Genomic DNA, 25982 nt, shown 5'->3' with positions numbered 1-25982 from the left:
TTTAACTCAATACACCAACCAAATTTATAATATTGTTTGATATAATAACAGAAAAATAATGCTTAAAAAATGTAATATTTCCTTTGTTTTGTAAGGAGTCAATAGAGAAGAAAGAGAGAAGTACCTTGTGGGTTTTCATTTTGTAGCCTTTAGCAGCAAAGACAGTGAAAGATTGGAGTCTTTGAGGGGCAGGGGTGATAGTGCAAAGCTTATGGGAAACAAATGAAGGGAACCCAGAAATGCTCTGAGTGGAACTCAGTTTCAAGGCCTTGCCCAACTTGTTGAATTGAGGGAGATGGAGTGAGCCGCGCGAGAGTCGAGTGGAGGAGGGGTGGTAAGAATGGCAAAACGGTAAATTAAAAGACATGGTCGTTAAATTCAGAGAAGAAGCCATTGATGATTGATGAGTGTTGTTTCGTTGAGGCTAAGGTTATACTTGTGGGAGGGGATTGGTAATTGCATTTACGTGGGAGGAAGTGGGTTTGGATAGAACGGAAAAGTGCAGCCTTGACATTGCATCCTCATGGAATGTCATGGACCAGCGGAACGTGGGCGTTTGTGGCTGTAATGCGTTTGATTCCAAAACTTTTACCTCTCCCTGTTCTATGCAGAGAAATGTTAGTAACACTTTTACATAGAGACAGTAGTTGATAATTTATGTGATAAATTTTAATATATATTTAAAGAATATATATTATTTATTATAATAATTATAAAAAGTATGCTTAAAATATTCATTTATAAAACCTTAGAATAAATAAATATCTATGAATATTATTTTTTCATAAAATTACCAGTGACAAATAATAATATTAAATAATTTTTATTAAGAAGGAAATAAAAAAATCTCAACCTGCAAAATAAACATTTCATGGATGGCATTTCCTCTTCCAATTTTCTATTCAACTTAATCACAGAATAAAGCAACAAAAAGATAATATCTACTCTACCAAAAGTAAAAGATATGGTTTAATAGAAAAAGGGTTCAATCTCATTGTAATTATTGAAGGCATGGGATTTTTTATAATTATAGACATCAATCTTGAGAACATAGTTGAGAGCAATACCCTTGGTTCGGGTTTTGTCTGCATCAACCCATTAAATGGGCGATTGAGCTTTCTTCCTTACACATCTATTAAGACAAATCACCCTCACTTGTTGCATGGTTATATTGAACACAAATAACTTCAGAGTACATCATCTGCATTGTGCAGGCCAAAAGAAAACAACAGCCCATTCCAGTTTCTGGGTGTTACATTCACAGCATGTCAACTTTGCGAACCAAAAACCTTAGTTGTTCCACTCCCACAAAGGTGAAGAATGACGGGATGAAATTCAGTCGCCTCATGTTACAGCTCACAGAAAGCATTGATAAATTCTATGCTAACATTGTCTCTTTCCTGTCTTTTGTGTCTATTTCTTAATATTACGACCTTGTCAATATGGCTATAGATTCCCACTCCAAGCTACATATAACATCCTGCATGATATTGCATATAACTGTAAGAAACATAATTTATGCTTTTTAGAGTTGAAATCCAGTGGGATAGTCAAGTTTCTATTTACCGAGGGGTTCTGCTGGTCAATGTCAAAGCTATTGATGGCACAGGGTTCCGCTAACAGCTCAACAGGTTCTTCACCTATGCAGTTGATAGCATATTATGCATGTTAGTCACATGTGAATCCTTGAAGAAAAGGATAAAACGTAGCATTCATCAGATCAATCCAAATACAAATTAATATATCTCATCCTTAACTATCAGTCTGCCCTAGCTACAGATGATAATTCAACAATACTTGCTTAAAAAACTGCTTACCTTGTTCTATAACGGCAAGAATGCCATCTTCTGAACAGATCATAACAGGTAGAATTCGTGTGGAGGAGATGTTGTTAATGTTCGAAGACCTTGTGTAGCGGTCATACTGAACTTCCCAAACCTCACTTTCAGATAGCAAAGGCAGGACAGTCTGACCTGTCCCTCCACCAGAAAGAACAATAGGCTGTTGTTGTGCACGAAGATCCCAAGCAAATACAGTCCCTGACGAGCCTCCTGCCTAAAAAATCTTAGAAAGATTGAAAATCAGCACAAGACCTCAAGCAAATAGAAAATGTTAAAATCTTAGTTTGAAGAGAAGGCTAGCATGGATATGGAGTAGCCATTAAAGAATCCAACAAACAGCAATTTCAATTTGATAAAAAATAACCTCTTAAAGTTTTTCTCAACATGGTTTTCATGCAGGTAAACAGATCAGATTTAAATCTTTTCTTAAGAAACAGTTAAAATGAGGTAATATACTGACATCACAAAGAATGAATAACCTTGGTTGGAATAGCACCTCAGGACATCACTTTGTAGTTCATATAACTCTCCCTATTGCTTAAATACATAAGAAAGAACTAAAATGTTGTATGAACTGAACAACTATGTAGCCAAAAAATTAATGATCAATTGCATGCACAGAATTCAATACAATTAACATTAATGTTAAAAAATCATTTTATCTAACAAAGTATGGTCCTCATCCTTTATTTATTGTACATAAGAATGTTCAACTATCTACTGCTTATGCCAGCAGCAAACAGCAACAAATAATTCCACCAATTACTACATGGTCCAGTACAACCTAGCAACAGCTAATATTAACTGTTGCTACCCTTTAAAATAATCACCCATATTGTTTATGCAACTTCTATCAGCAACAACATTTACAAAGAAAGTAGAGATACCAAAAAACTACCAGATCTAATCAGCAAGTTATTCAGAAAATAAGAAAGAGGAAGAAAGATAAAGGCCGGTTTTCTATCCTTTCTTCCTCTTATTCTTCTTTATTTTATAATCTTTTTACAATAGAAAAGGGAAAAATACCAGATGCTAACAAAAAAAATTTAGAAAGTAAAAAAGAGAGAAAGAGGCTGTTTTTTGTCTCTCTTTCTTCTTTTCCCCCTCTTTTGAAGAAGAAAAAGAAAGAAAAGGAACAGTTAATTTATCTCATATGTTAGTAGTCATTTCACCAAAAGATAAGAATAGTAAAAGAGAAACCAAAAATATATCACTGATACCAGTATTAATAAATTAATTGCTACAATGTAGAACTAAAACATTGAGAAAGGAAAAGCCATCTTACCAGACAAGTGTGCTTCCGTGATGGATGAATATCAATCGAGTGTACAATTCCAGATGTTTTTCCTTGACACCTGCAAGATAACCAACCATTAAAAGAATACATCATTTAATATGGTAGCATGGTAAGCATGTTTAATCTATCAGTTGTAAACATCATGATCGCGGTTAATGAGCCATTTGAATATTCCTTTAAGAAGCACAGATACTCAAAAAGTTCATAAGACAAAAGGAGAGAAGTGACCCAGACAGTTTTCCCCTTCTAAAGGTTCAAAAAGATGCAGCCAAACCAATCCTATAAAACTGAAATGCCAAGAGAAAATCTGTTTGTACAGGTTTTCAAGTCATCTACAATAACCAAAGACCATAACTTTTCTATCATCAAATGGAAGCCAATTGCCAACAGGGAGGAACCCTTTGGATATAATTAGTTTTCCCTTCTGTCACATTATTCACAGAGTTTCCACCTAGACGTGTGTGTATAGTTGCATGTACCTACATTGATAATGAGGTGATGTTGACAGTGAAGGACACTCAAAGCTGCCTCGTTAAAAGGCCCGCGGAAGATTAACTGTGGAAAAGTAGGATGGCCAGCAAAAGCAAAAATAGGGTTACATTGTGGTGAAGGCAGCAATGTGAATACCACAGCATCCAGCAGCACTGACATGGTGACAGTGCTGTGGTACCTATTTGAAGGCTATATTGAATCTCATCCAAACATAACCAGCAGCAGCTATCTTCATAGACAAATTACTGATTTCATAACTCATAACCACATACCAATAATATGTTGTTGACTTGTTGTGTAGAAAACAGATGCATAATTCTTATTAGGAAGAACTCCTTTATAACTTCAACATAAATGCTCCAATCTTGATAGCTAATAAAAAAAATGTTGCAATAACCTAATGTCTAAAACTCCAATTACAAAAAATACATATTTCTATTACCATTCATTATTGCAAAATGCTTTTGATAAATCTCTCAGTTTACACTGTGGTGTTACAATTCACATAGACAATCCTTATGAGCATCAAAAGACACCAATGGACAATGGAGCCTCCATTTTTCAGATCATCAAATTATCCTACTAATATCATATAAATTATAGAATTTGTCCAACTACTGTCATAATTCTGATAAATCTCTCAGTTAACACTGTGGTGTTACAATTCACATAGACAATCCTTATGAGCATCAAAAGACACCAATGGACAATGGAGCCTCCATTTTTCAGATCATCAAATTATCCGACTAATATCATATAAATTATAGAATTTGTCCAACTACTGTCATAATTCCGAAACATATCAAAAATCATAAAAAGCCCATTAACATGCAACTTAGGAAGCAACTGATAACAACATAATAAAAGCATATGCAACACCAGAATTATTGCCAAATTGACCTCCATGGTGAAGAGCATCAATTTTATTTCTACCCACATGCTAAGAGAAATTGGCTAATCACATAACATTGCATAAATGCAAAGTAAAATTTGTTAAAATCATTATAAGCTATATCACTACATTCAACAACATAATTCTTGTTTCACAACAAAACCAAGCAAATCCACTCACCAGTTCCCCTTAAACTGTGAAACAGGTCCACCAGACCTCCTCTGATCCCCACTGTAAACCAAAGCCAAACCCACCAGTCACAAACTCACTCGGGGACGCCACCTAACCGCTGTATAACCCACTAGCCCATTCGCGTCGAAAATTCTTCGGTAACTCAGCTTCGAAGAATTCCCAACGACACTCACCAAATTAACCCTCCATCTTCCCCAACACTCACGCACTCACTCCCACTCTCCCTCAAATCCACGGCCGCCACATGCCCTATATGAAACTCGTCCCGGAAATCGACGCCTCAGATTCGATCACCGCTCCCTTTATCAAATCGGAGACCAAAATGTGAAGCGAGCCCGAGAAAGTAGCGGCAGCGAGGATGGGTTGGGGGGTGGATTGGGCGGTCCTGAGGGATGAAATGCGGGAAGGTGGAGTCCATGATGATTGAGGGATTAAGGTTGGAGATGGGTTTTGTACGCTCGAGTTCAGACAGTGGATTTCGATAGAGGGAGAGTTGGAATCCGTGTCGAAATACGCAATGGCTGCGAATCTGTCGAAGGCGGAAACCGGCGGGAGCCAGCGGACGGCGTCAATGTACTTAGATTGCGGGATTCTATGGACTTGTGAGGGGTTTCGGGTCCTGCAATGCCCATTGTTTCAAGAATTTTAAGGGGTTTTAAAAGGGGGAAGGGGGGTTGTAATTTTACAAGGAAGGGGAAATGGTGAGTGTTTTGGAGGAAGGGGTTTTGGGTGGAAGGAGGGAAGGCAAGGGCTTTAGGTCGGGTCGAATTTGATTTAAAGTGACATTTGCCAGCACGGGCGGTGCGGTGAGGAGCCAAACGCTCCCTGAATCATTTTCAGTTTTTAAATTAGCATTTCGATTATTTTAAAATTTAAATTATTTAAATTTGATTCTCTATTTTTCTTTTCCAGTTTAAAATCGTCCTGAATTTTAAAACTCGCAGTTCTCTAATATTCTTTTATTGTTTAGTAAACTTTTTTTGTTACAATATTTTAAGAAACTTATTATTTATGTAAAATTGCTAATGCTCAATTCTTGCTTATCTTTAAATAAATACAAATTCTCAATTATCCATTATATATATATATATATATATAGAGAGAGAGAGAGAGAGACATGAAAGCATGTATATATACGTTTCTGGTCGTTGAAACTTCTGTGAAATTACATAAACGGCCTTGTGGTAGAGGATTTGAATGGATAGGGTGATGGGCGTTTTTCATTGGAGGGGAAATGCTGGTGATACACAAAAGCCTTGTCTTCAAAAGCATCGACTCTTATCTTTGTGAGGAGAATTGGCAGAAGACTTGTTACCAAAATGACTAAAAGGAAAGATCCGCCAGAAAGTTCAAGAACTCAGCAGCAACCCATTTTCCCACTCAGGGTTTCCAACACAATTCTGGCTAGGTCTCTGGTTGCTGTGTTTGGACTTGGCTTCATTGATGCTGGGTAACATTTCTTCTTTCTTTGCTCCCTTCAAAATCTTGGATCACCTCAATTTACTGGTCAAATCCATCTTTTATATATACATGCAACAAATTGTGTAAGCACAGGTATAGTGGGGATTGGTCAAGGATTGGAGTGATCTCAAAGGAGGTTGAGGACCTGCTAAAGATTGCTGCCTTTGTAGTTGTTCCTCTGTGTATCTTTCTCATATTTTCTTTTTCCAAGGACTCTGCTGAGACTTGACTGTTGGGTTGGGCTAGGAAGATAGCATTCTGAGTTATAACAAAAGAACACTGCCATGTAGTCGGAATAATAGCTTAAAAGTTCAAGAGCTACGACTCTACAAGTTAGAAGCGTACAGACAGAACAGAAGGTACTGCCAGTATATACTTGAACCATTGCATCCTGTATGAAGTATTCAATGTGCTACCAAACGTTGCTGGAACTTTCTGCAATTTTCCTTCTCAGATAAAATGAAAGGGAAAAACCAAACTGTTGTTTTTTTATTATCCATTTTTACCAAATAAAAAATAAAAAGCAAAAATATTAACCAAATAGCGTCTTAATAAAAGTTCCAGATGCTGTTCGACACAATAGCCATTTTTAAAGGGAAAAATGGGATCCGATCCCACTGCTCCTTCAGAGATTGATGCCAACAATTTTATTTTATCGGGGATGGAGATCAATGAATTTATTTGTTTTTGAATAAAGAGATATATTTTATATCATTAAATTAAATACTTAAATGTGAATTTTTTTTTTAACTCTATTTTGTTTCTGTTTTTATTTCTCGTTTTTTGCTCTAAAAAAAAAACATTCTGGAATATTATACATTAAAAAAACATGTAATTTAATTTATAAATTATAAAATGCATGGTTTTAGATTTACATATATTAATTCTGTTATAAGATCGTTACATTTTTAATGATTTTTTCATTTTTAATTAATTATAATTTTTTTCTTTATCATAATTAATTTTTTTTTAAAAAATAAAATGTAAATAACAAAAATATTAAAGATACAAATTAATTTACTAGCTTTGTAGTTAAGTAATAAGGGTTTAGTGTTATAGTCTAATGGCAAGTTATGTGAATCTTACATCAAAAAAAAACTTTTATCGAAACATTAAAAGAGATTGTTATGGTTCTAGAAAGAAACTATAAACTCCACATCAACTTTGTACTAAAGTAGCATTAGGGATTAAATGATTTACACCATCTTCAACTACAGTTAATACCAGAGTAAGTTGGTGGTGGTGTGGATTGTGACAGTTGTTATCAAAGTAAATTTCAAAATATTAGCGATGTGTCACTAAAGACAAGCACATCAAAGAAAAGCTCTTAATGAGGAGCTAAGTAAACCATCTTCAACTTGTGAGGTATTTTTTGTGAATAAAATCGAATCAAAATGAACAATACCTTACAAATTGATATAAATTATAACATTTTAACTAATACCAAAGTAAATTAAAATAGATAATACTTTACAAATTGGTATCGGTGTTGGTGCGGAAGGTAACACTTTTGCTGGTATAGCCTCAAGAAGGCAACCACAATATAGAACGAGACGTTTGCGGTCCTAATGTCTGCGAACAAACACCAAGAGTTAGCCAACTTTCTCATTTGAAGTCGGCTAATCCTATTCTTCCCTTTCCTCCCTCATGTCTCGAACTACGAACAAGATAACAGTGAAATAAGCAGACGATATAACTGCATAAGGTGTTCATTTGGTGAATTGTTTGCTGCATACATTGTGTTTATGCATGTAGTTATGCCATTCTGTATGTTGAGCATTTTGAAACTTGAACATGTTACGTGCGCTGCTAGAGTTCACTGCCTTTTTGTTTCGATCCTCTGTCTCCATTGCTATAAGCTCATCTATCCAGGGGAGAAGGTATTATGAGGATCTGATGCATATATATACTTGAATAATTAACCAATAAATAACTTCTTCAAACGGATAGAGTAAGATTTATAAGATTAGGTATATGGTTGTTGCAAGAATCTACACAAGAAAATTTTTGGCTTGGATGGTTTTTACGCAGGGGACTATGTGCCTGCTTCAGTTCCGTATCTAAAGGAGAAATCTGCTTGGTATTGTTGACTATGTGCCTTGGTGTGGATGGCTGTTGATGCTGGTGGTCCTGATCCGGTGAAGATGGTAACGGAATGAGGGGGATGAATCTGTTTTGCTCCTTGGGTTATTTTCTGGTTGCCTAAGGGAAGCTTGTCTTTAATGCTGCCTCTAGGTTCATCCCGTTGACAGCAGCATCAGTTATTTTGCTTTATCTTTACCATACGCAGGGCAAGTCAATCCAGGGTAATTGTCTTGCATGGGCTATGCTGCATTTTTTTTTTCTATACTTTTTCTTGAGCAATGAAATCATTAGAATTATCTTTTTAAAAAAAAGAGATCTATAAGATTAGATTCGAAACAAAAGCTAGATCAAAATCCTTTGTAAAGAGAGAAATAATCAAACTAACAAATCAATCATTTAATTGAAAGAGTTCAAGACAAGATGAAGGTCAAATGGTAGGATTTGAACCACATCAAACCTAACGATGTCGTCGTCTAGCCGGGTTTTGAAACTTTAGTTTGTCCAAATATTATAGAGGAAATTCACGAAAGAAGGATATATATATATATATATATATATAGGGAAAATATTTAGGTCTTTTTGTTCATAAATATTATGTTTGGTTTTTTTTTGTAGCCATGCACGTGGCAGTGCACTTGAAATAATATGCAACACACTCATCTTATCTTTCCACATTTTCATTCTAAGATCATGTCTTGTCTTCCTTAAGCTTCTGCTTTGACCACGCATCAGCCGTAATACACAAATTCTATGTTTTACCCCCCAAAAAAAAAACAGAAAGAAAATCTTCCCTTGTAATACTATCTTAGATTTTCTATTCCATATCTAGGATAACTTAAGAGAGCCATTTACCAAAAAAAGAACATCAAATCCGACAGACTAAAGATTAGATCCCTTGAAGTCATCAACATATTACAGAAAGAGTTTTGTTCATTGCTTTTAGCTATGAAATTAATGGTTTGTTTCGTGAATATGTAGTAGGTGTTTAATTAGGGGGAAATTTAATGACAATCCTTGTGTGTACAGTATCTCTCTGACTTCACATGATTGCATACAAAAGTAAACATTCAGCAGCTGGCTAGCTATGTATAGCGAGTAATCAGTGTGTCACGTATCCATTGGATTGAAATTTCAGTCAACCAATTCCAACCTAGTAGATGCTGATAACCCTTCGATCAGTTGTTTCTACTTTGGAATGACAACCTTCCAAAATCTAGAGGAATGGAAAAAACGAAAAGAAAAAGAAAAGAGTCAAAATCAAATAAAAATTAGAGAATGAGAGATGATGAGGTGTTCAGGAAGGGGGAGAAAAATGAGAGGTCTGAAATTGCTAGCCTTACATTCTGGTTTGCTTGTGTACAAGAAAGCACCTGGCTTACCTTATCCTATCCACCTCTCTCTCTTTTCCCTCTCTCTCTCTATATCCTCTTCCCGAGCAACAGTACTCTCCTATCTCTCTCATTCTCTCCCCTTGTCCCCAGCTTTTCTTTCTTTCACTTGCACGTTTTAGTTTTCCCCTGATGCTCACCAATATCATATTCCCTCTTATTCCTTCACCATGTAAAATCTCCTTTCCAGCTCTTTTAAGTGCCTTTAATTAAAACCCATGATTCAATTCAGAAAAACCATAAACAATCACATCACAATATCTCATCTGCTGCTCATTCAATGCTCTAGTTAATTCACATTGCTATTGGTTTTTGCTTGAGCTGCTTCCAGCAGTTTCATAATTTTCTTCTCTCTTGTTTAGCTGTTCTATATATCTGTTTCTTTATTGAAACTTTTGAGTTTTTTGTGCTGAGATTTTACTGTCCACTTTCAAGTAACTTTCCGGTTTTTCTTATCCTTTACTATGAACAGAAAAGTTTTTTGAGTGTTGGACGGAGATTTCTCTCAAAATTTGCATGCAGAGAAATTTAGTCGATAAATTCAATCTGGGTCATAGTTATTATCGTCAAAGAACGGATTGAAACATTCAACACTTGCATCTTTATAAGCAATCCCACACTTGTGGTGCACAATGGCTCCCAAGACAGGCAAGACAAAACCACACAAAGCCAAGGGTGAGAAGAAGAAGAAAGAAGAGAAAGGTGTTTCCTCTCCTTGAACTCTCTCTCCCTTTTCTTTCCATTTCTTCTCCTATAGAGTTAGTAACTGTTTGGTTGCTAAGAAAAATTAGGAGGAAAACCCAAGGAAATAACCTCTAATTAAACTTATACCTATGTTTGTTTGATTGGCGTTTGTTGGTTTGACGAGTCATACCAATTCAAAAACGTCTGGTTCAAATTTTTTTGCTTATGATATTATATACTTTCTACTTCCATTTTCTGAAACCTTATCTCGTATGCTCCATTGTCTCAACAGTTTTGCCGACTGTAATCGAAATCACCGTCGAAACACCAGAGGAATCCCAAGTCACTCTCAAGGTATCCATCTATCTATCTATATGTATGTATCCCGATCTTACCAATTTGTTTAACAATACATAATGATATTTCATGCCTTATATATATATATATATGCTTAAGAAATGCAATATATATATAACATGTGTATTTGTCACATTTAGTTCTTAATTTTGGTTAGAGGTATGAATTATGGTTTCCCACGAATGGGCGTGGTTTTATTCAGGGGATATCGACGGACAGGATCTTGGATGTAAGAAAGCTTTTAGGGGTCCACGTCGAGACATGTCATTTGACCAACATCTCCATATCTCACGAGGTAGGTATTATAAACACACATTTTTTTTAAAAAAAAAATTTTTTTTATTTTCCTGCATTTTAAATCACGTGTTTTGCACATGCATAAATAATTTTCTTCTTCTTTTTCTTGCAATTCTCGTGCACAACATTTTAGTGTTAAAAACTATGTGAACCTGAGGTTAGCTTTCTAGTTTGAGAATGGCATCCCCATCACCCAAAAACTGGACCCGCCGGCCGTTTACCAAAGAAATAAATGTCCCCTTTTTGTAACCACTGGCTCCGTTAAATCCTAAATTCCTGAGCTGTGGTCCTTACCCAATTGCCCATCAACGCTCTGAGTTTATTTTCATTGAGATATCTAGCTTCTTTTCACATTTTCAAGCGTCATTAACTTTAGGAATTCTTCAATAAAAAAGAAATATAATTTAGTTACTCTTATTTATTACTACTTGAGTATTGCATCATGTTTATAATTAATCATGTGATATATTTAAAAAATAATAGATTATTATTAGATATAAAATTCTTTAACAAATAACTGAATGACACGTGGAAGGAATGAAGAAAGAAATTCTACATTCATTTGTCAGGAATTTAACCCCAATTTATTTTTTTTTTTTTGCCGTTTTCTTTAAAAGAGGAAGTGTATTAGCTTACTGTTTTTTTTTTAAATTTTAATTTAATGGTGTCACGTTCAAATGGAAATAGAATAGGACTAAAAGTTTACCGGGAGTTCTCCCTGATCACAGGGTTTGCCATTACCCCATAAGCTCAAATTTTTAAAATATTTATGATTAAATTAAAATATGTATATAAATATTTAATTTATTAATAAGTATACGATGTTTATATATTATATATTTTTAAATCTGATTAATGTTAGTAAAATGATAAATTGCAAAATAATTCATCTTGTGCAGTTTTAAATTTGATTTATAAATTTCTTTTCTGTTCATCTTTAACAAAAAATTTAATAAAAATGGAAATTGAGTTGGAATGGACCCAGGAATGATTCTTTCTAACGGAATTAACAACCAGACTCAAGTGAAATTAACGGTCTGATATCTCGCGCGCGAAATCCCCTACAGGTACGAGGACCTCAACTCAAGGACTCCGTCGACATCGCTTCCCTCAAACCATGCCACCTCTCCATCATCGAAGGTAACGTCCTAATCCGGCGGTCACAATTTCTCATACCCCAGAAAGTATATCTTGTTAAAGAAAAAGAAAAAATTGGTGCAGCGGACTACACGGAGGAGCTAGCGATCGCGCACATCCGACGACTCCTCGACATCGTTGCCTGCACAACCTCCTTCGGTTCGCCCAAACCTGCCGCTCGAACCGTTCCTAAAGAACCGGGCTCTAAGGAATCCGCTGCTGCCGATGACGGTCCAAGCCATGGGAGTGATTCTTCCGACAACTCGAAGGCGAAGGAAAAAACCGAAGCGGCGGCGCTGGCGGTGATGTCCATGTGTCCTCCGCCGCGGCTTGGCCAGTTCTACGATTTCTTCTCCTTCTCTTACCTCACCCCTCCTATCCAATGTAAGTCTTTTTTTCTTTGTAGCCATTAACTGGTTTTATTCTATTTTTTTTTTCAAAGTTAAACTCCATTTTTATATATTTATGTTATTGCAGATATTAGAAGATCAACTCGTCCATTCCTGGAGGATAAAACAGAAGATGACTTTTTCCAAATTGATGTATGTCAAAGTGGGATTCTGTACTTTGAAGTCTTATTGTATTTTTTTGCTTTCAAAAATAGGGGGCTAACTTGATTCTTTGGGGGTCCAACAATATTTGCAGGTACGAGTTTGTAGTGGGAAACCGGTGACCATAGTTGCCTCTCGAAAAGGGTTTTACCCAGCCGGAAAGCGCCCTCTTCTGTGTCACTCTCTGGTCACTCTTCTGCAGCAGATTAGCAGGGTCTTTGATGCTGTAAGTTCCATTTCATCTCTTCTCGTTCAAATTCTTTCCATTAGGTATCCCCTTGGAGATGTTTACTTGTTCTATAAAATGCATTTGTTACTATTACTATTATTATTATTATTATTATTGGGGGGTACATAATGTATTCGTTTTAAGGAACTCTACTTTTCCTTGCAGGCGTACAAGGCTCTTATGAAAGCTTTCACTGAGCACAATAAAGTATGTAAATTTTCAGTGGAGTTGCTGCATTTTGATATTAATAAGAGTAGATGGTTTTAATTTTTTCTTTTTTTACATTTACAATTCAGTTTGGCAACCTACCTTATGGTTTTCGGGCAAATACATGGGTTGTTCCACCTGTAGTAGCGGATAACCCATCAGTTTTTCCCCCACTTCCAGTGGAAGATGAAAACTGGGGAGGAAATGGAGGTGGACAAGGAAGAGACAGTAAACATGAAAATAGGCAATGGGCAAAAGAGTTTGCAATTTTGGCAGCAATGCCTTGCAAAACAGCAGAAGAGAGGCAAATTCGAGATCGGAAAGCCTTTCTGCTTCACAGTTTATTTGTCGACGTTTCAGTTTTTAAAGCAGTCGCAGCAATCAAGAACATCATTGAAACCAATCAGAATACTTTAAGTGACCCTTCTGCTTCAATTTTGCAAGAAGAAAAAGTGGGAGATTTGATTATTAAGGTGACGCGAGATGTTCCTGATGCAAGTGTGAAATTGGATTGTAAAAATGATGGGAGTCGGGTTCTTGGAATGTCAGAAGAGGAGCTTGCTCAGAGAAATTTACTTAAAGGCATAACTGCTGATGAAAGTGCAACTGTTCATGTTAGTGAACTATTTCTTCTGAATTTTTACTTGGTGAACTAAGAAGGTGGGGATCTATTGCTGATATCACTTTTTTTGTCTTGTAGGATACTTCTACGTTAGGTGTTGTGGTTGTCAGACACTGTGGCCACACAGCTGTAGTAAAAGTTTCAGCTGAAGTAAATTGGAAGGGGAGTCTTATTCCTCAGGACATCGACATTGAGGACCAGCCTGAAGGAGGCGCCAATGCCCTAAATGTCAATAGGTAAGCTCATCTCTTGTCCTTTTCATTACCAAGTAGTTCTTATTCTATACACAAAGATATATTATATGCACTAACTATCCCTCAATAACACAAACACACAAAAAGAATCAAACATATGGATGCACACACAAATGAAAATGTGCACATACTTTTGAAACAATTAGATATGGCAGTGGTATCTATGTCCACTACAGGATTGTGAGATATTAATGTCTTTCTCTTACAAATACCTTTCAGCTTAAGATTGTTATTGCACAAGTTATCCACGCCTCAATCATCAGCTCAGCGATCACAGAGTGTGGATTTTGAGAATTTACATTCTGCTAGGGCTTCAGTTAGGAAAGTGTTAGAAGATAGCTTGCAGAAGTTGCAGGATGAACCCTCTAAAAACTCCAGGTCTATCAGATGGGAGCTAGGAGCATGCTGGGTACAACACCTCCAAAATCAGGCTTCTGGGAAAACCGAGTCTAAGAAAAATGAAGATGCTAAGCCTGAGCCTGCCGTGAAAGGTCTTGGAAAGCAAGGTGCATTACTAAAGGAGATTAAAAAGAGAACAGATACAAAAGGTGGTAAAACTGAACATAGTAAGGAGGTTTCTCCAGGCAACAACCTTGATATGAACAGGAAATCAGAAGTCAGTAATCAGAAGGAACTAGAGAAGCAAGATGAAGAAATGCAAACAATGTGGAAGAAACTGCTTCCCGAAGCAGCATATTTGCGACTAAAAGAGTCAGAAACAGGTCTTCACCTTAAGGTATAGCTTGCTACATTCCCAAAAGAATGACTGTCCGGAATTTGATCCATCCATCAGTTTTTTGAACTTATTTACCTGTTCTTTTTCCCCAAAATTTAACCTGTAAAATTTTTATGTATTAGGCAGCACTCTCTCTCTCTCTCTCTCAAAAGAAAGAAAAAACGTAGTTGCTTGTAGGTCATTTTTCTTTTTAAGTTTGTTATTAATGTTTCTATGGTTTGTTCATATGTCAGTCGCCTGATGAGTTGATTGAAATGGCACATAAATACTATGCTGATACTGCTCTTCCAAAGCTGGTTTGTCCCTTAACAATCAATATTTCCTTGTTCTCTGATATGTTGTGGACTTAATACATCTAGTTGGTGTGACTTCAAATCTTTTAGGTAGCAGATTTTGGCTCCCTTGAACTTTCACCAGTTGATGGAAGGACTTTGACAGATTTTATGCATACAAGGGGTTTACAAATGTGTTCTCTAGGACGCGTGGTAAATAATTTATCTCAACATTTTTCCTTTTTTTTAGAACTCATCGCCATCTTTCTTATTATTATCATCTGAATTTATAATTACTTCTATTACAGCCAGGTTATACATACCTTTATGACTGTAGCAAGTAGTAATGATAATCTGTTTTATAAAGAAGCAAAAAAATAATAATGTGCTAATGGTCTCAAATTATACCAGCAAATAGTTAAAGCTAATATAAGAGTATTAATTTCTTCTGTCAGTCTATTAGAAAATATGTCAACCAAACGATAAAAATCATATGGAGAAAAATTAGGTCACTAGGTAAGATATATTGAAAGAATATAATTTTTTTTGAATAGTGAATCTGAATCTCTTTTGAACTAATTCAATCCACCCTCAAAAGACCAAGAAAGAAAAAGAAGAAAACAGGTGGAGTCTCAATCGTTTTTACCTTTCAGAGTAATGTTGAACAGTGTCCACTAAAAGGACTAAAGTTATTACTATGCCATTAATATAATTTCTACTGAATGGTGTCAAATTTTGAGTTGTTTTTCAACCTAGTTGTGGCAATTAATACATTTAAAAGACAGTATCAGTAATGCCTTTTGCAATGCCTTTTGCAAGTGTAGATATTTGGCATGAATTTCTTGCACTATTAATCACATTTGTTCTTCTTCCCTTTATACCATTCATCTACTAAGAACAAAAAAACAGTTTTGTCTGAGTGGGGGCAACTTTAACTAGACAAAATAGTCTATAGTGTCAGTTTGTCCAAACTGTCTTGAAATGAAAAATATGTTTGAAGAGTATCTGATCTCATTTAAGTTGGACAGCGGACAGGCAGCTTGGCTTTCTTATAATTACATATTAATGGCTACTACCGAGGACTGAAATTTTGAACCCCCCTCTCTCTTCTTCCCATCTTTTCCTCTTTCCTATCATTTTAGGTTGAGCTTGCAGACAAGTTGCCTCATGTGCAATCACTCTGTATACATGAAATGGTTGTTCGAGCCTATAAACACGTGTTGCAGGCTGTTGTATCAGCGGTTGATAGTGTTAGTGACTTGGCTGCTTCAGTAGCGGCATGTTTAAATATATTGTTGGGAACACCATTAATTGAGAATGGTCACATAGATATCATTAATGATGATAAATTAAAATGGAGATGGGTGGAAACTTTCCTTTCAAAGAGGTTTGGGTGGCAGTGGAAACCAGAAAGCTGCCAGGATCTGAGAAAATTTGCCATTCTTCGTGGACTGTCCCACAAGGTACAATCATCTTGACATAGTATGAGGAATCTCAGAATAAATGTTTCTCCATCTCCATTTTCTAAATGAAATGATAATTTCTCAGGTTGGGCTTGACCTTGTTCCTAGGGACTATGACATGGATACTCCATCTCCTTTTAGGAAGTCAGATATCATAAGCATGGTCCCTGTATACAAGGTAAATAAACCACTGAGTGGAATATAAAAATGGCAATGAATTGTCTGACAATTTGACTTGACTTTGACTTGGTGACATTGTTTCTTTCCCCACAGCATGTTGCATGTTCATCAGCTGATGGACGTACACTGTTGGAATCATCTAAGACTTCCCTGGACAAAGGTAAATTGGAGGATGCAGTCAATTATGGCACTAAGGTATGTGGAAGCATCCCTTTATGTGTTGTTCTAAATGGTTTTATTCTTCAGCAACATAAATAAAAAACTGAACCAATATATCTGAATTTTGAAGGCACTTTCAAAGCTTGTGTCAGTCTGTGGTCCTTACCATCGGATGACAGCAGGAGCATACAGTCTTCTGGCTGTTGTGCTTTACCATACTGGAGACTTCAATCAGGTATTTGCTTTTTATGTGGACATTTCGTTTTCTTTTTCTTTTTTTTTTTAAAATTTGGGGGAAGGGTGGTTTCAAACCCTACTCTTCGAGCAAGGCGATTATGCACCAAGCCAAATGTACAGGTGCTATATGTGGACATTTCTATGCATGCAACACATGGTCAAATTTATCTGCATTGCTTACTAAAGGACTGAGAACTTTGAATGCTATTGGAAATCCATTGATGATCAAAAGATATAAAATAGAATAAAGTGGAATATCATCTTTTTTTTTTTTGGTATTTTTTTCTTAGGTACCTCTGTTGTCATTCTTTTTTTAAATTTACTTTATTTGAATTTGGCAGTATTGAATCAAGGATTGGTTTCTAGCCATATGCTTCTGTGTGATCTCTATCCAGATTTAATAATTCTAGTGTTTTGCGATTTCTTATCTGTTTTTCAATTATGTAGGCAACCATTTATCAGCAGAAAGCATTGGATATAAATGAAAGAGAGCTTGGACTTGACCATCCAGATACAATGAAAAGTTATGGAGACCTAGCTGTCTTCTACTACCGCCTCCAACATACAGAGTTAGCCTTGAAGTATGCTTTTATATCATTTTAATTAAAAATTTTTTTGGTTTAGCTTCCTTTGTTTTTAATTTTGAGATCTAAAATTAGTCCTAAGCCTTAGTGGAAACAGAAAGGAACTTATCCTGGTGAGATAATCCTCTTTGTGATTTCTCTGTCAAAAGGGTGCATGTTATTGATCAGGAGAGGTTTAACAATGAGTTATATTTTGCAGTTTCTGTATAGAAAATTTATGTTCATATGGTATCCTCAATGCTGCACAGTCTATACCATTTACTTGGCCACATAATGGGTTGTTGTTAGGTTATGACTTTTGAGTTATGACTGTTAAGAGCTGATATTGCTATTTCCTTTTTCTGTTCATGGTGCCTAGGATTTCTTGTAGTGGTAAAACATATATTGTAGCTTCGTCAATAGCATCAAGAATTGCAGCTTTTAGAAAGATAATTCTTATCAACTACAATATGATTGCAATAGTCATAATCAATTGTTAACTAAGTGATTACTTCATATAAACTCAGCCAGAAGAATCTGGATCATGATATATTTTATTAAATTTTGTCCCATAAAAATTGAGATGTAATTGGGTTTAGACTCTCTTGAGAATATTATTGATGTCCTAAAGAGTGTAGATTCTAATACAATGGAGTTCATAAACATCCATTGTTATATAATTGCAAACTTTCTAAATGTCAATGTTGTGGTAATCATGGGAATTATTCCTCATAAAATATGAAAGTTAGTGAGGATGAGCCTTTCCAATGATGGTATTTGTGTCACAGGAGTATTGTTGCTTGAGATTAGTAGGAAAACTTAACATTGATAGCTAAAAACTGAAACTTGATGCTGTCCACATGAGAAGTAAAACATAGTTCTTGAGAAGCAAAGCCCGTGATTTTGAGAACGCAAAAGTTCTGTTATTCTGTAGGGTGAAATTCATTCTCAAGTAACATCAAGGGATGTTTTTATTATTAGAGTTCTTGCTTACTTTTTTCTTTTCTCATTCTAGGTATGTCAATCGTGCATTGTATCTTTTGCACTTAACGTGTGGGCCATCTCATCCAAATACGGCAGCCACCTATATTAATGTAGCAATGATGGAAGAAGGGTTGGGAAATGTTCATGTTGCTCTTAGATATCTCCATGAGGCTCTCAAATGCAACCAAAGACTACTTGGAGCTGATCATATACAGGTAAACTATCGTATTAACAACTGAGAGTAAAGTAATCTCTGCTCATCATTCAATTCGATGTACTAGATTGAATCATGTCATTTATGTTGCTAAATTTGAATGAATACCTATTCACTGAATGAACTGAAACTTAAAATCTGGATTTGCATTATGAAGTTGAGCTCCTTTTTATCAAATTTAACCCAAAAACAAAACTCAATCTAAATTGAACTGAAAGTAGACTTGGAAATAATAATGTCTGTGTTTAATGTATTTCTGGCTTCTACAGACTGCTGCCAGCTACCACGCCATTGCTATTGCTCTCTCTTTGATGGAAGCTTACTCGTTAAGTGTTCAGCATGAACAAACTACCCTGCAAATACTGCAGGCAAAACTAGGGTCTGAGGACCTACGCACACAGGTAGTTTGATGTTTGATAAGTTTATGATTATATCTCATTTTTTGTAGTGATTGTCAGTCCTCAGATCCATATCCTATGTCTTCTATAGGATGCGGCTGCATGGCTTGAGTACTTTGAGTCCAAGGCCCTTGAGCAGCAAGAAGCTGCACGTAATGGTACTCCTAAGCCCGATGCATCAATCTCCAGCAAAGGCCATTTAAGGTATAATATACAAGCAAAATATATGTAGCTGAACATCAGTTCATGTTGTTCAATAGATGGTTTATTATTCATTGTCCAATTCAACACAGTTGAAATTTTTGAACCATAGGCTCAAAGGTTTCCCTAATCTTTAGTTGGCCTGTATTTTTCTGTTAAAGCTGTTGGACATTTTTACTTGCAATGATCAAGAACCTTTTTGGAATGAATAAGTGTCCTGAAAAGATATAATTTACTCCCAAGGAAACCTCTTACATTTGTGATAAATTTAATTGTGAAGTCACCCAGTTGCCCCCAACCTCTTTTCTCTTTTAATTTTATTTGTGTTGGTAAGAATTATTTATGATAGCTTCCCATTTTGGATCAGCGTATCGGACCTTTTGGATTATATAACCCCAGATGCAGATATGAAAGCAAGAGATGCCCAAAAGAAAGTCCGTGCAAAGGTTAGTCACCTAACTAATCCCTGGAAGTCCTTTTGGTTACTTATCATCTTCATATTGACAACATATCTAAGAGAAGTTTTCCCTTCAACAAACAGATGAAGGGCAAACCAGGCCAAAACTTGGAGACAGTCCCAGAAGAATACCAGAATGATGAGATTCCATCACCAACTTATCCTGTTATGGAGAATTCAAGTGATAAAGAAAACAAATCTGAAGCTCAATTCATGGAATCAAGTAATGAGAAACCTGATTCACTTCTCCCAGATCAGCCAGTGTTGATTAAAAATGATGACCAAGAACTGGATGACACCTCAGATGAAGGATGGCAAGAAGCTGTTCCCAAAGGTCGTTCACCTGCTGCTCGTAAATCTTCTGCTTCAAGAAGGCCAAGTCTAGCAAAACTGAGTACAAACTTTATGAATGTGTCCCAATCCTCAAGATACCGAGGAAAACCCAATAATTTCACATCTCCACGAACAAACCCCAATGAGCCTACTGCTTCAGCTGGACCTAGTCCTCCTGCTTCAACAAAGTTTGTTAAAAGTTCAAGCTTCAGTCCAAAGCTGAATAACCCAAGCAACACAACCGGTGGAATGGAGAGACTGGTAAACCCAAAATCAGCCCCAGCTAGCCCAGCTTCAACTGATCAAGTTACCAAGCCTACTCCAGTGGCATCTCCGATCAGCGTGCAGGCAGCTGGAAAACTATTCTCCTACAAGGAAGTTGCTTTGGCCCCACCTGGGACAATTGTAAAGGCAGTGGCAGAGCAGTTGCCAAAAGGAAATCCTCTCCCAGAACAAAATTCTCAGGCAAGCCAATTGACAGCAGCACTAGATGTCACACCTAGGGATGTGGCAACATTAACGGTTGCCAAGGAGGAAGTTCTGGAAGCCACTGGAGAAAAAGAGTTTCTAGGTTCTGAGACAGAAATCAAAAGCACCGCAAATGAAGATAAAAAAGCACAGAACAGGGAGTCAGTGGCGATTGAAGCTTTCGAGGAAACAAAGGGCACTGCAATTAAAGACATAAATATAGAAGCTGGAGCTGAAGTAAAAACTGATGTTGAAACCACAAAAACAGAAGCTGCAAATGGATTTGCAAATTCTGATTCCTGCAAGGATTCAAATAGTGTTAGTTTAAAAATTGAAGCACTGGAAACTGGATCTTTAGACAAATGCCAAGTTACATCTTCCAATGCAGAACCTCTGGCTGTTGTAACTGATAATACTGCTCAGTTGCCACAAAAAGAGGCCTCTATTCCCTCAGGAGAAGTGGCAGATGAAGATTCTCAAGAGCCATCTGGTGGTGAAGTGAGTGTTAGGCAGTTGCCAAATGAAGGAGAAAAGCAAGATGAAGCAGAAACTGGTAAAGAGACAACAAAGAAACTTTCTGCAGCTGCACCCCCATTTAATCCATCCACAATTCCAGTTTTTAGCTCACTTACAGTTCCTGGTTTCAAGGATCATGGAGGAATCCTGCCCCCACCAGTGAATATACCTCCTATGCTTCAAGTCAGCCCTGTCCGTAGATCATCTCATCAATCTGCGACAGCTAGAGTTCCATATGGGCCAAGGCTCTCTGGAGGCTATAACAGATCCGGAAATCGGGTTCCACGCAACAAGTCTAGCTACAATAGCAGTGAACATTCTGGAGAAGGGAACCACTACAGTCCTCCAAGAATAATGAACCCACATGCAGCTGAGTTTGTGCCTGCCCAACCTTGGGTTCCCAATGGCTACCCTGTCTCCCCTAATGAATTTTTGGCTTCTCCAAATGGCATGCCAATTTCACCAAATGGTTACCCCATGTCCCCAGTGGCAGCAAATGGTTATCCGGCATCACCAAATGGTGTTCCTGTGACTCAAAATGGATTTCTGGCAACTCCAATAGGATCAGTAGAACTGCCAGCTGTTGTAACTGTTGATATTGGAGCTGAAAACAAAAGTGAAGCAGTAGCGGAGCAGACTGCTCAGAGTTCCTCCTCAGAAGTTGAAGGAGAAAATCAACCAACCGAGCAGAAACCACCAAAAGATCAAACTTTAGACAATGAAAACATGCTGCCTGAAAAGGAAGGAAAGCCTGCAGATGTGGTTCCTCTGACTGGTGATGTTACTATGGCAAAAGAAGCTTGCTGTGAAATACAAGTTCATGGAAAATCAAGCAAGTGTTGGGGAGATTACAGTGATGGTGAAGCTGAGATTGTTGAGGTTACACGTTGAAGAAAACAAGATTATTTTTGGATAGTAAGTGATTTTTCATAGCCAAGGGCTATATATCACTACAGCTACAAGAGACAACTAGTGATAAACAATGCAGAGCCACTAAAGACAGGGCTATGGATGGGGAAGTTTATTTTGCAAAGTTTGTGACATGTTTGACAGTAAACCGAAGTGATGTGAATACTTTCTGATACAGTTGATTTTGCAGCACAAGGAGGCTTGTCGAGAGACTGGTATGCAAAAGGCACATACCATGACCATCATCCGTTGAGTAGTTCGTCAATGACTAGTACTTTCTGTTCTCCTTTTTTCTTTCACAAAATTTTTTGGTTATTTTCCTGCCATCACTTTTGTTGGATGTCAATGAAAAGATAAAGAACCATGGACGATTTGTACCTTTTCTAGGTTGTTTTCCTAGGAACAATAAGTTGATGTAAAATTGACTATAATAAAGCTTCAGTTTTCTTTGCTGTAAGATATAATGCAATAGCGATATCATGTGTGATTTTAGCTTTCCAGCATTAAAAGAGTATGCCTTCAAGTTTAGCATCACCCATAACAAATGATGAAGATTTAAGTGGTGCAATTTTGGCTTTCAAATCAGCATGATGGGCAATCAAATATATTCTTGAAACGTCACCAACACAACAACATGAACTGCGCTCACTTTCTGAAGAAAATCAGGTTCCTGGACGTGATACAAACAACAGGAAAAACAACCTAGACATATTGTCCTCATTACTAACATTGTCTACCTAACAGTGGAATGCCTAATACCCGCAGGTTGCTGTTTCCCGGCGAAAATCCATAATCACTAGTGTAGCAACACTATGAGCAAGTGCCCCGAGAACAACAAATACATGAAATATCTGATGGCTGTGCCCTGCAATATCAAATGCACCAGGCTTCCACCGCTCTGGTATTCTGCTAGTGTAAACTGCAGCTCCCGCAGCGTATAGAAAGGCCATCGCAAGCTCATATCCAAGGGATACGAACATGTGCGGATGGCCCCAGTGCAGGGCAACTGCATGTGCTGCCGGGATCACCCCTGAGAAACCCATTGTGAGGAATAAAGTAGCTCGAAAGGATCGGAAACGGGGTGCTGAGAGAGCAGGTGCTAGCAGAGTGATGATGGCAAGGATTCCAAGCACTGTTATGAATGTGAGATAAAAGAGCCGTGAATAGGTGTGGCAGTAGAAGGCATAATAGATGGGTGCAAAGAAGGAGCAGACGATCATAAGAGAGATGCCAGCATAGTCTAGGCGCCAGAAGAAGAGGTTAAAGCGTCTGGAATGGCAAGCAAAGAGGTGTGAGACCGAGCTGCAAACCAAGCAGCCCATAGCACCAGACAAGAAAACAAACCAGGGCCATTTTGGAATAGAGACATATTTTTCTTTCTGCAATTCATACAGAGGTGGCTGAGGAATGTGCCTTAAGTGTGAATCCTGCAAGGATGCATCGAAATCATATGCATTAGAGTTCCTTCTGATGATTTACTGCTCCTACTAGAAGGATGTGGCACAGCAGGGTGAAGAAAAGATTAAAATTACAGTATTTGATGCAAAATTTCTCTGTTCACAGATATCACATCATTTTGAACTGTCATTTAAAATGGGCAAATACAACAAGGTCTAATGATTGAAACAAAGACCTAGATTATCAAGTATACAAAATGCAAGCACAAATGGAGCACTTCAACAGTTCAGGCCCCCTTGAGCTGGTGACTTGCATAATATTGACAAGAAAAAAGGAAAAAATGAAAAAGAAAGGTCATGAAGTCCAAAGTGAGACATCAAAATTATATTATTTCTTCAAGCTGTCCACAAGTTTCTTTTATTCTCTTCTTTGTGTGGTTTCTATATAAGATAGTTGTCTTGCAGTATTAAAGTACCAAGGCTATCAAAAGATCACTAAAATCAAGCAAATGAACCTCCAGGATGGATACATCATCCTTCAAAAGATAGTCCATTTCAGACACTGAAATTCACCCATTTCCCTGCTAAAGGTGTTTTGGCCTATCGCGTCACTTGTCCATAACTCAAAGCACACGTTCCCATCTTCTTGATTACGAGACTTAACATCTGTTTTAAACGTTGAATCAAATGCAAACAATAAACTTTACAAAATCCTAAACAACTTACAGCCTATTCTCATCAAGCATTGTGAAACAATTTCATATCAAATAATATAAAAATAATAAAAATAGAATAAAATAAAAGATTAAACATAGACATGTCAAAAAGAACGTGAGTTGGAATAACATAGAATAAGACAACGCGAACAGCATCACAAATTTCAAATTTAACACTACTACTCTTTATTTATAATTAATAAAGTAACCCTGTTGAATGTTACAAGTCAAATATTGTGAATTACCAGTGACTCAGTGAGCAGCATAAATCCAAAGAGATATTAGAAAATTAGTAGCGGCCACCGCCAGATGAGTAGTCACAAATGTTATGGCCTACTTACTGCTTTAAACAAAAGAATTACCATTAATGGCAGTGAGCCAGCTTGAAAATCCTTCTTAACTCACTACTGGTACTCGCCAATTGGTCATTGCCAGCTATAAATATACTAAGTGGTAAAATATCAGGAGCAGACACTAAAAAGAAAAAGAATCACATGGTGTGGGCCCCATTTTGGTTTCAGAATGGAGATATTATCTTTTACTCTGTAACCCACCTAACCATAACTCAACAAAAACCGCTCTGTGCTGAAACGTCCCGCCCATTTCCCTTCCCTTCCCAGCCCTTCTTCCGCTCTTCCCACCCCAATCTTCACTCCCATTTATGTTTTTTGTACACCACAAAAAGTTTCCAATTAAAAAAATGGCTTTTTAAGAAAGTTTTAAATATTAAATTAAAAAAAGACAAGAACTGACCGGAATGATGCTACTGTGATTGTTATCAGAGACGTTAACATCATTCTTCATCATCATCATCATCATCAACGGTCCTGATACCTGAGCTCTGGAAACATCCCATCCCCCACGCAAGTTAGCTATTCGCTTGTAATGGAAACCCAGAAAACCCGGTCCAAAACTCAAAAAATGACCACCAGGTCCTTACCTGGAAAAACTGGTGATCAAACCTGCAGCTCCAAACTCCTCCATGGAACTCATCACCGTCAATCCAACGAATATTAAAAACCCTCCAAAATGCCTGCAAAAAAAATAAAAATATATATATGTACAAATCGAAAAAGGAAAAAGAAAAAAACAGAAAATTTTTTCTAATTATGATCGAGTCCCTTACGTCCAGATGTTTAGCGTTTCGTTGTGCAAAGAGAAAAGGCTTAACAAAATGTCTTTCAATGGCCATTCGCATCGGTAATGATCCAAAATGAACTCGTTATCTTTCAAATACTCAGGTAAGTCTTCGTACTTCGTCAATTTCCTCTTAAATCTCTTCCTCTTCTTCTCCTCCTCCTCATTATATTCAGCTGAGTCAACTCGCTCGAGTTTCTTACCATCATTCTTCACCGCGGCAACTTTTCGATAACGATGTTGATGATGATGGTGATGATGATTTTGCATGTTGCTTGAAGTTATTCCCAAATGACCTCGCCGGCGAACACCTCCGATCTTTTTCCCGGCGAGGAATCGAAATTTGGTTTTTCTTTCTTTTTATTTGGAAGGCGATATATTTATTTATTTTTAAGGCATTTCTGCTATCATTCCTGTTTACATATATATAAGCAAAACGCAAAAGCAGGGAAAAGGGGAAACGTGGAAATCCTTTTTAGTTCTCACGCTTCTCATTTTTCAAAACATTGGTTGGCTTACGTGGCATTAAACGACTGATTAAATAGAAAGAATTTTGCAAGCACTCTTTACAGAATAGGTTCTAGGTAGACTTGGGCTGTGTTTGATTATTGCCCACAGCTTTTTATTTAATTAACTATTTTTTTTTGAGTTATGAA

At 36.9% G+C, this 25982-nt stretch overlaps 5 protein-coding genes across 5 annotated transcripts in view; 2 read left to right on the top strand and 3 right to left on the bottom strand.

Moving 5' to 3' along the window:
- PRPL35 (Ribosomal protein L35) overlaps window positions 1-550 on the bottom strand; it is a 997-nt gene extending 447 nt beyond the window's left edge. The window contains exon 1 of the mRNA XM_089782561.1: window positions 125-550. Coding sequence (XP_089638687.1) covers window positions 125-394 — 270 coding nt within the window. The 5' untranslated portion in view covers window positions 395-550. The remainder of the gene's footprint in view (window positions 1-124) is intronic.
- A 450-nt stretch (window positions 551-1000) lies between these two features.
- On the bottom strand, window positions 1001-5347 carry LOC110410877 (Transducin/WD40 repeat-like superfamily protein; the record flags this gene model as incomplete). The annotated part of the gene is given in 9 exon segments (XM_021420793.2): window positions 1001-1480; window positions 1567-1640; window positions 1818-2055; window positions 3127-3196; window positions 4703-4749; window positions 4751-4800; window positions 4803-4898; window positions 4901-4978; window positions 4981-5347. Coding segments are annotated over 9 exon segments (1074 nt in total), but the record flags the coding sequence as incomplete, so codon positions are not given.
- A 668-nt stretch (window positions 5348-6015) lies between these two features.
- Window positions 6016-6635, top strand: LOC110411528 (uncharacterized). The gene is made up of 2 exons (XM_089782691.1): window positions 6016-6164; window positions 6269-6635. Exons 1-2 carry the CDS (start codon window positions 6034-6036, stop codon window positions 6402-6404), a joined length of 267 nt encoding a protein of 88 aa, XP_089638817.1. The 5' UTR covers window positions 6016-6033; the 3' UTR covers window positions 6405-6635.
- A 3046-nt stretch (window positions 6636-9681) lies between these two features.
- LOC110411751 (Tetratricopeptide repeat (TPR)-like superfamily protein) lies at window positions 9682-22506 on the top strand. The gene is made up of 23 exons (XM_021422056.2): window positions 9682-10350; window positions 10625-10686; window positions 10892-10984; window positions 12054-12126; window positions 12208-12507; window positions 12601-12665; window positions 12769-12900; window positions 13069-13110; window positions 13200-13724; window positions 13811-13968; window positions 14206-14722; window positions 14956-15018; window positions 15106-15207; window positions 16137-16457; window positions 16543-16635; window positions 16731-16832; window positions 16927-17031; window positions 17481-17614; window positions 18612-18795; window positions 19064-19195; window positions 19284-19396; window positions 19761-19839; window positions 19935-22506. Exons 1-23 carry the CDS (start codon window positions 10281-10283, stop codon window positions 22056-22058), a joined length of 5589 nt encoding a protein of 1862 aa, XP_021277731.1. The 5' UTR covers window positions 9682-10280; the 3' UTR covers window positions 22059-22506.
- Window positions 22507-22644: 138 nt separating this feature from the next.
- On the bottom strand, window positions 22645-25748 carry HHP2 (heptahelical transmembrane protein2). The gene is made up of 4 exons (XM_021422058.2): window positions 25316-25748; window positions 25130-25222; window positions 24943-25030; window positions 22645-23503 (listed from the first exon to the last, which is right to left on the bottom strand). Exons 1-4 carry the CDS (start codon window positions 25594-25596, stop codon window positions 22829-22831), a joined length of 1137 nt encoding a protein of 378 aa, XP_021277733.1. The 5' UTR covers window positions 25597-25748; the 3' UTR covers window positions 22645-22828.
- Between the last annotated feature and the right edge of the window lie 234 nt (window positions 25749-25982).

Source organism: Theobroma umbraticum, unplaced genomic scaffold (assembly GCF_002168275.2).
Source record: "Theobroma umbraticum cultivar Fairchild unplaced genomic scaffold, ASM216827v3 scaffold_56.0, whole genome shotgun sequence".
Taxonomy (NCBI): domain Eukaryota; kingdom Viridiplantae; phylum Streptophyta; class Magnoliopsida; order Malvales; family Malvaceae; genus Theobroma; species Theobroma umbraticum.
This window is presented reverse-complemented; position numbering and strand designations above follow the sequence as displayed.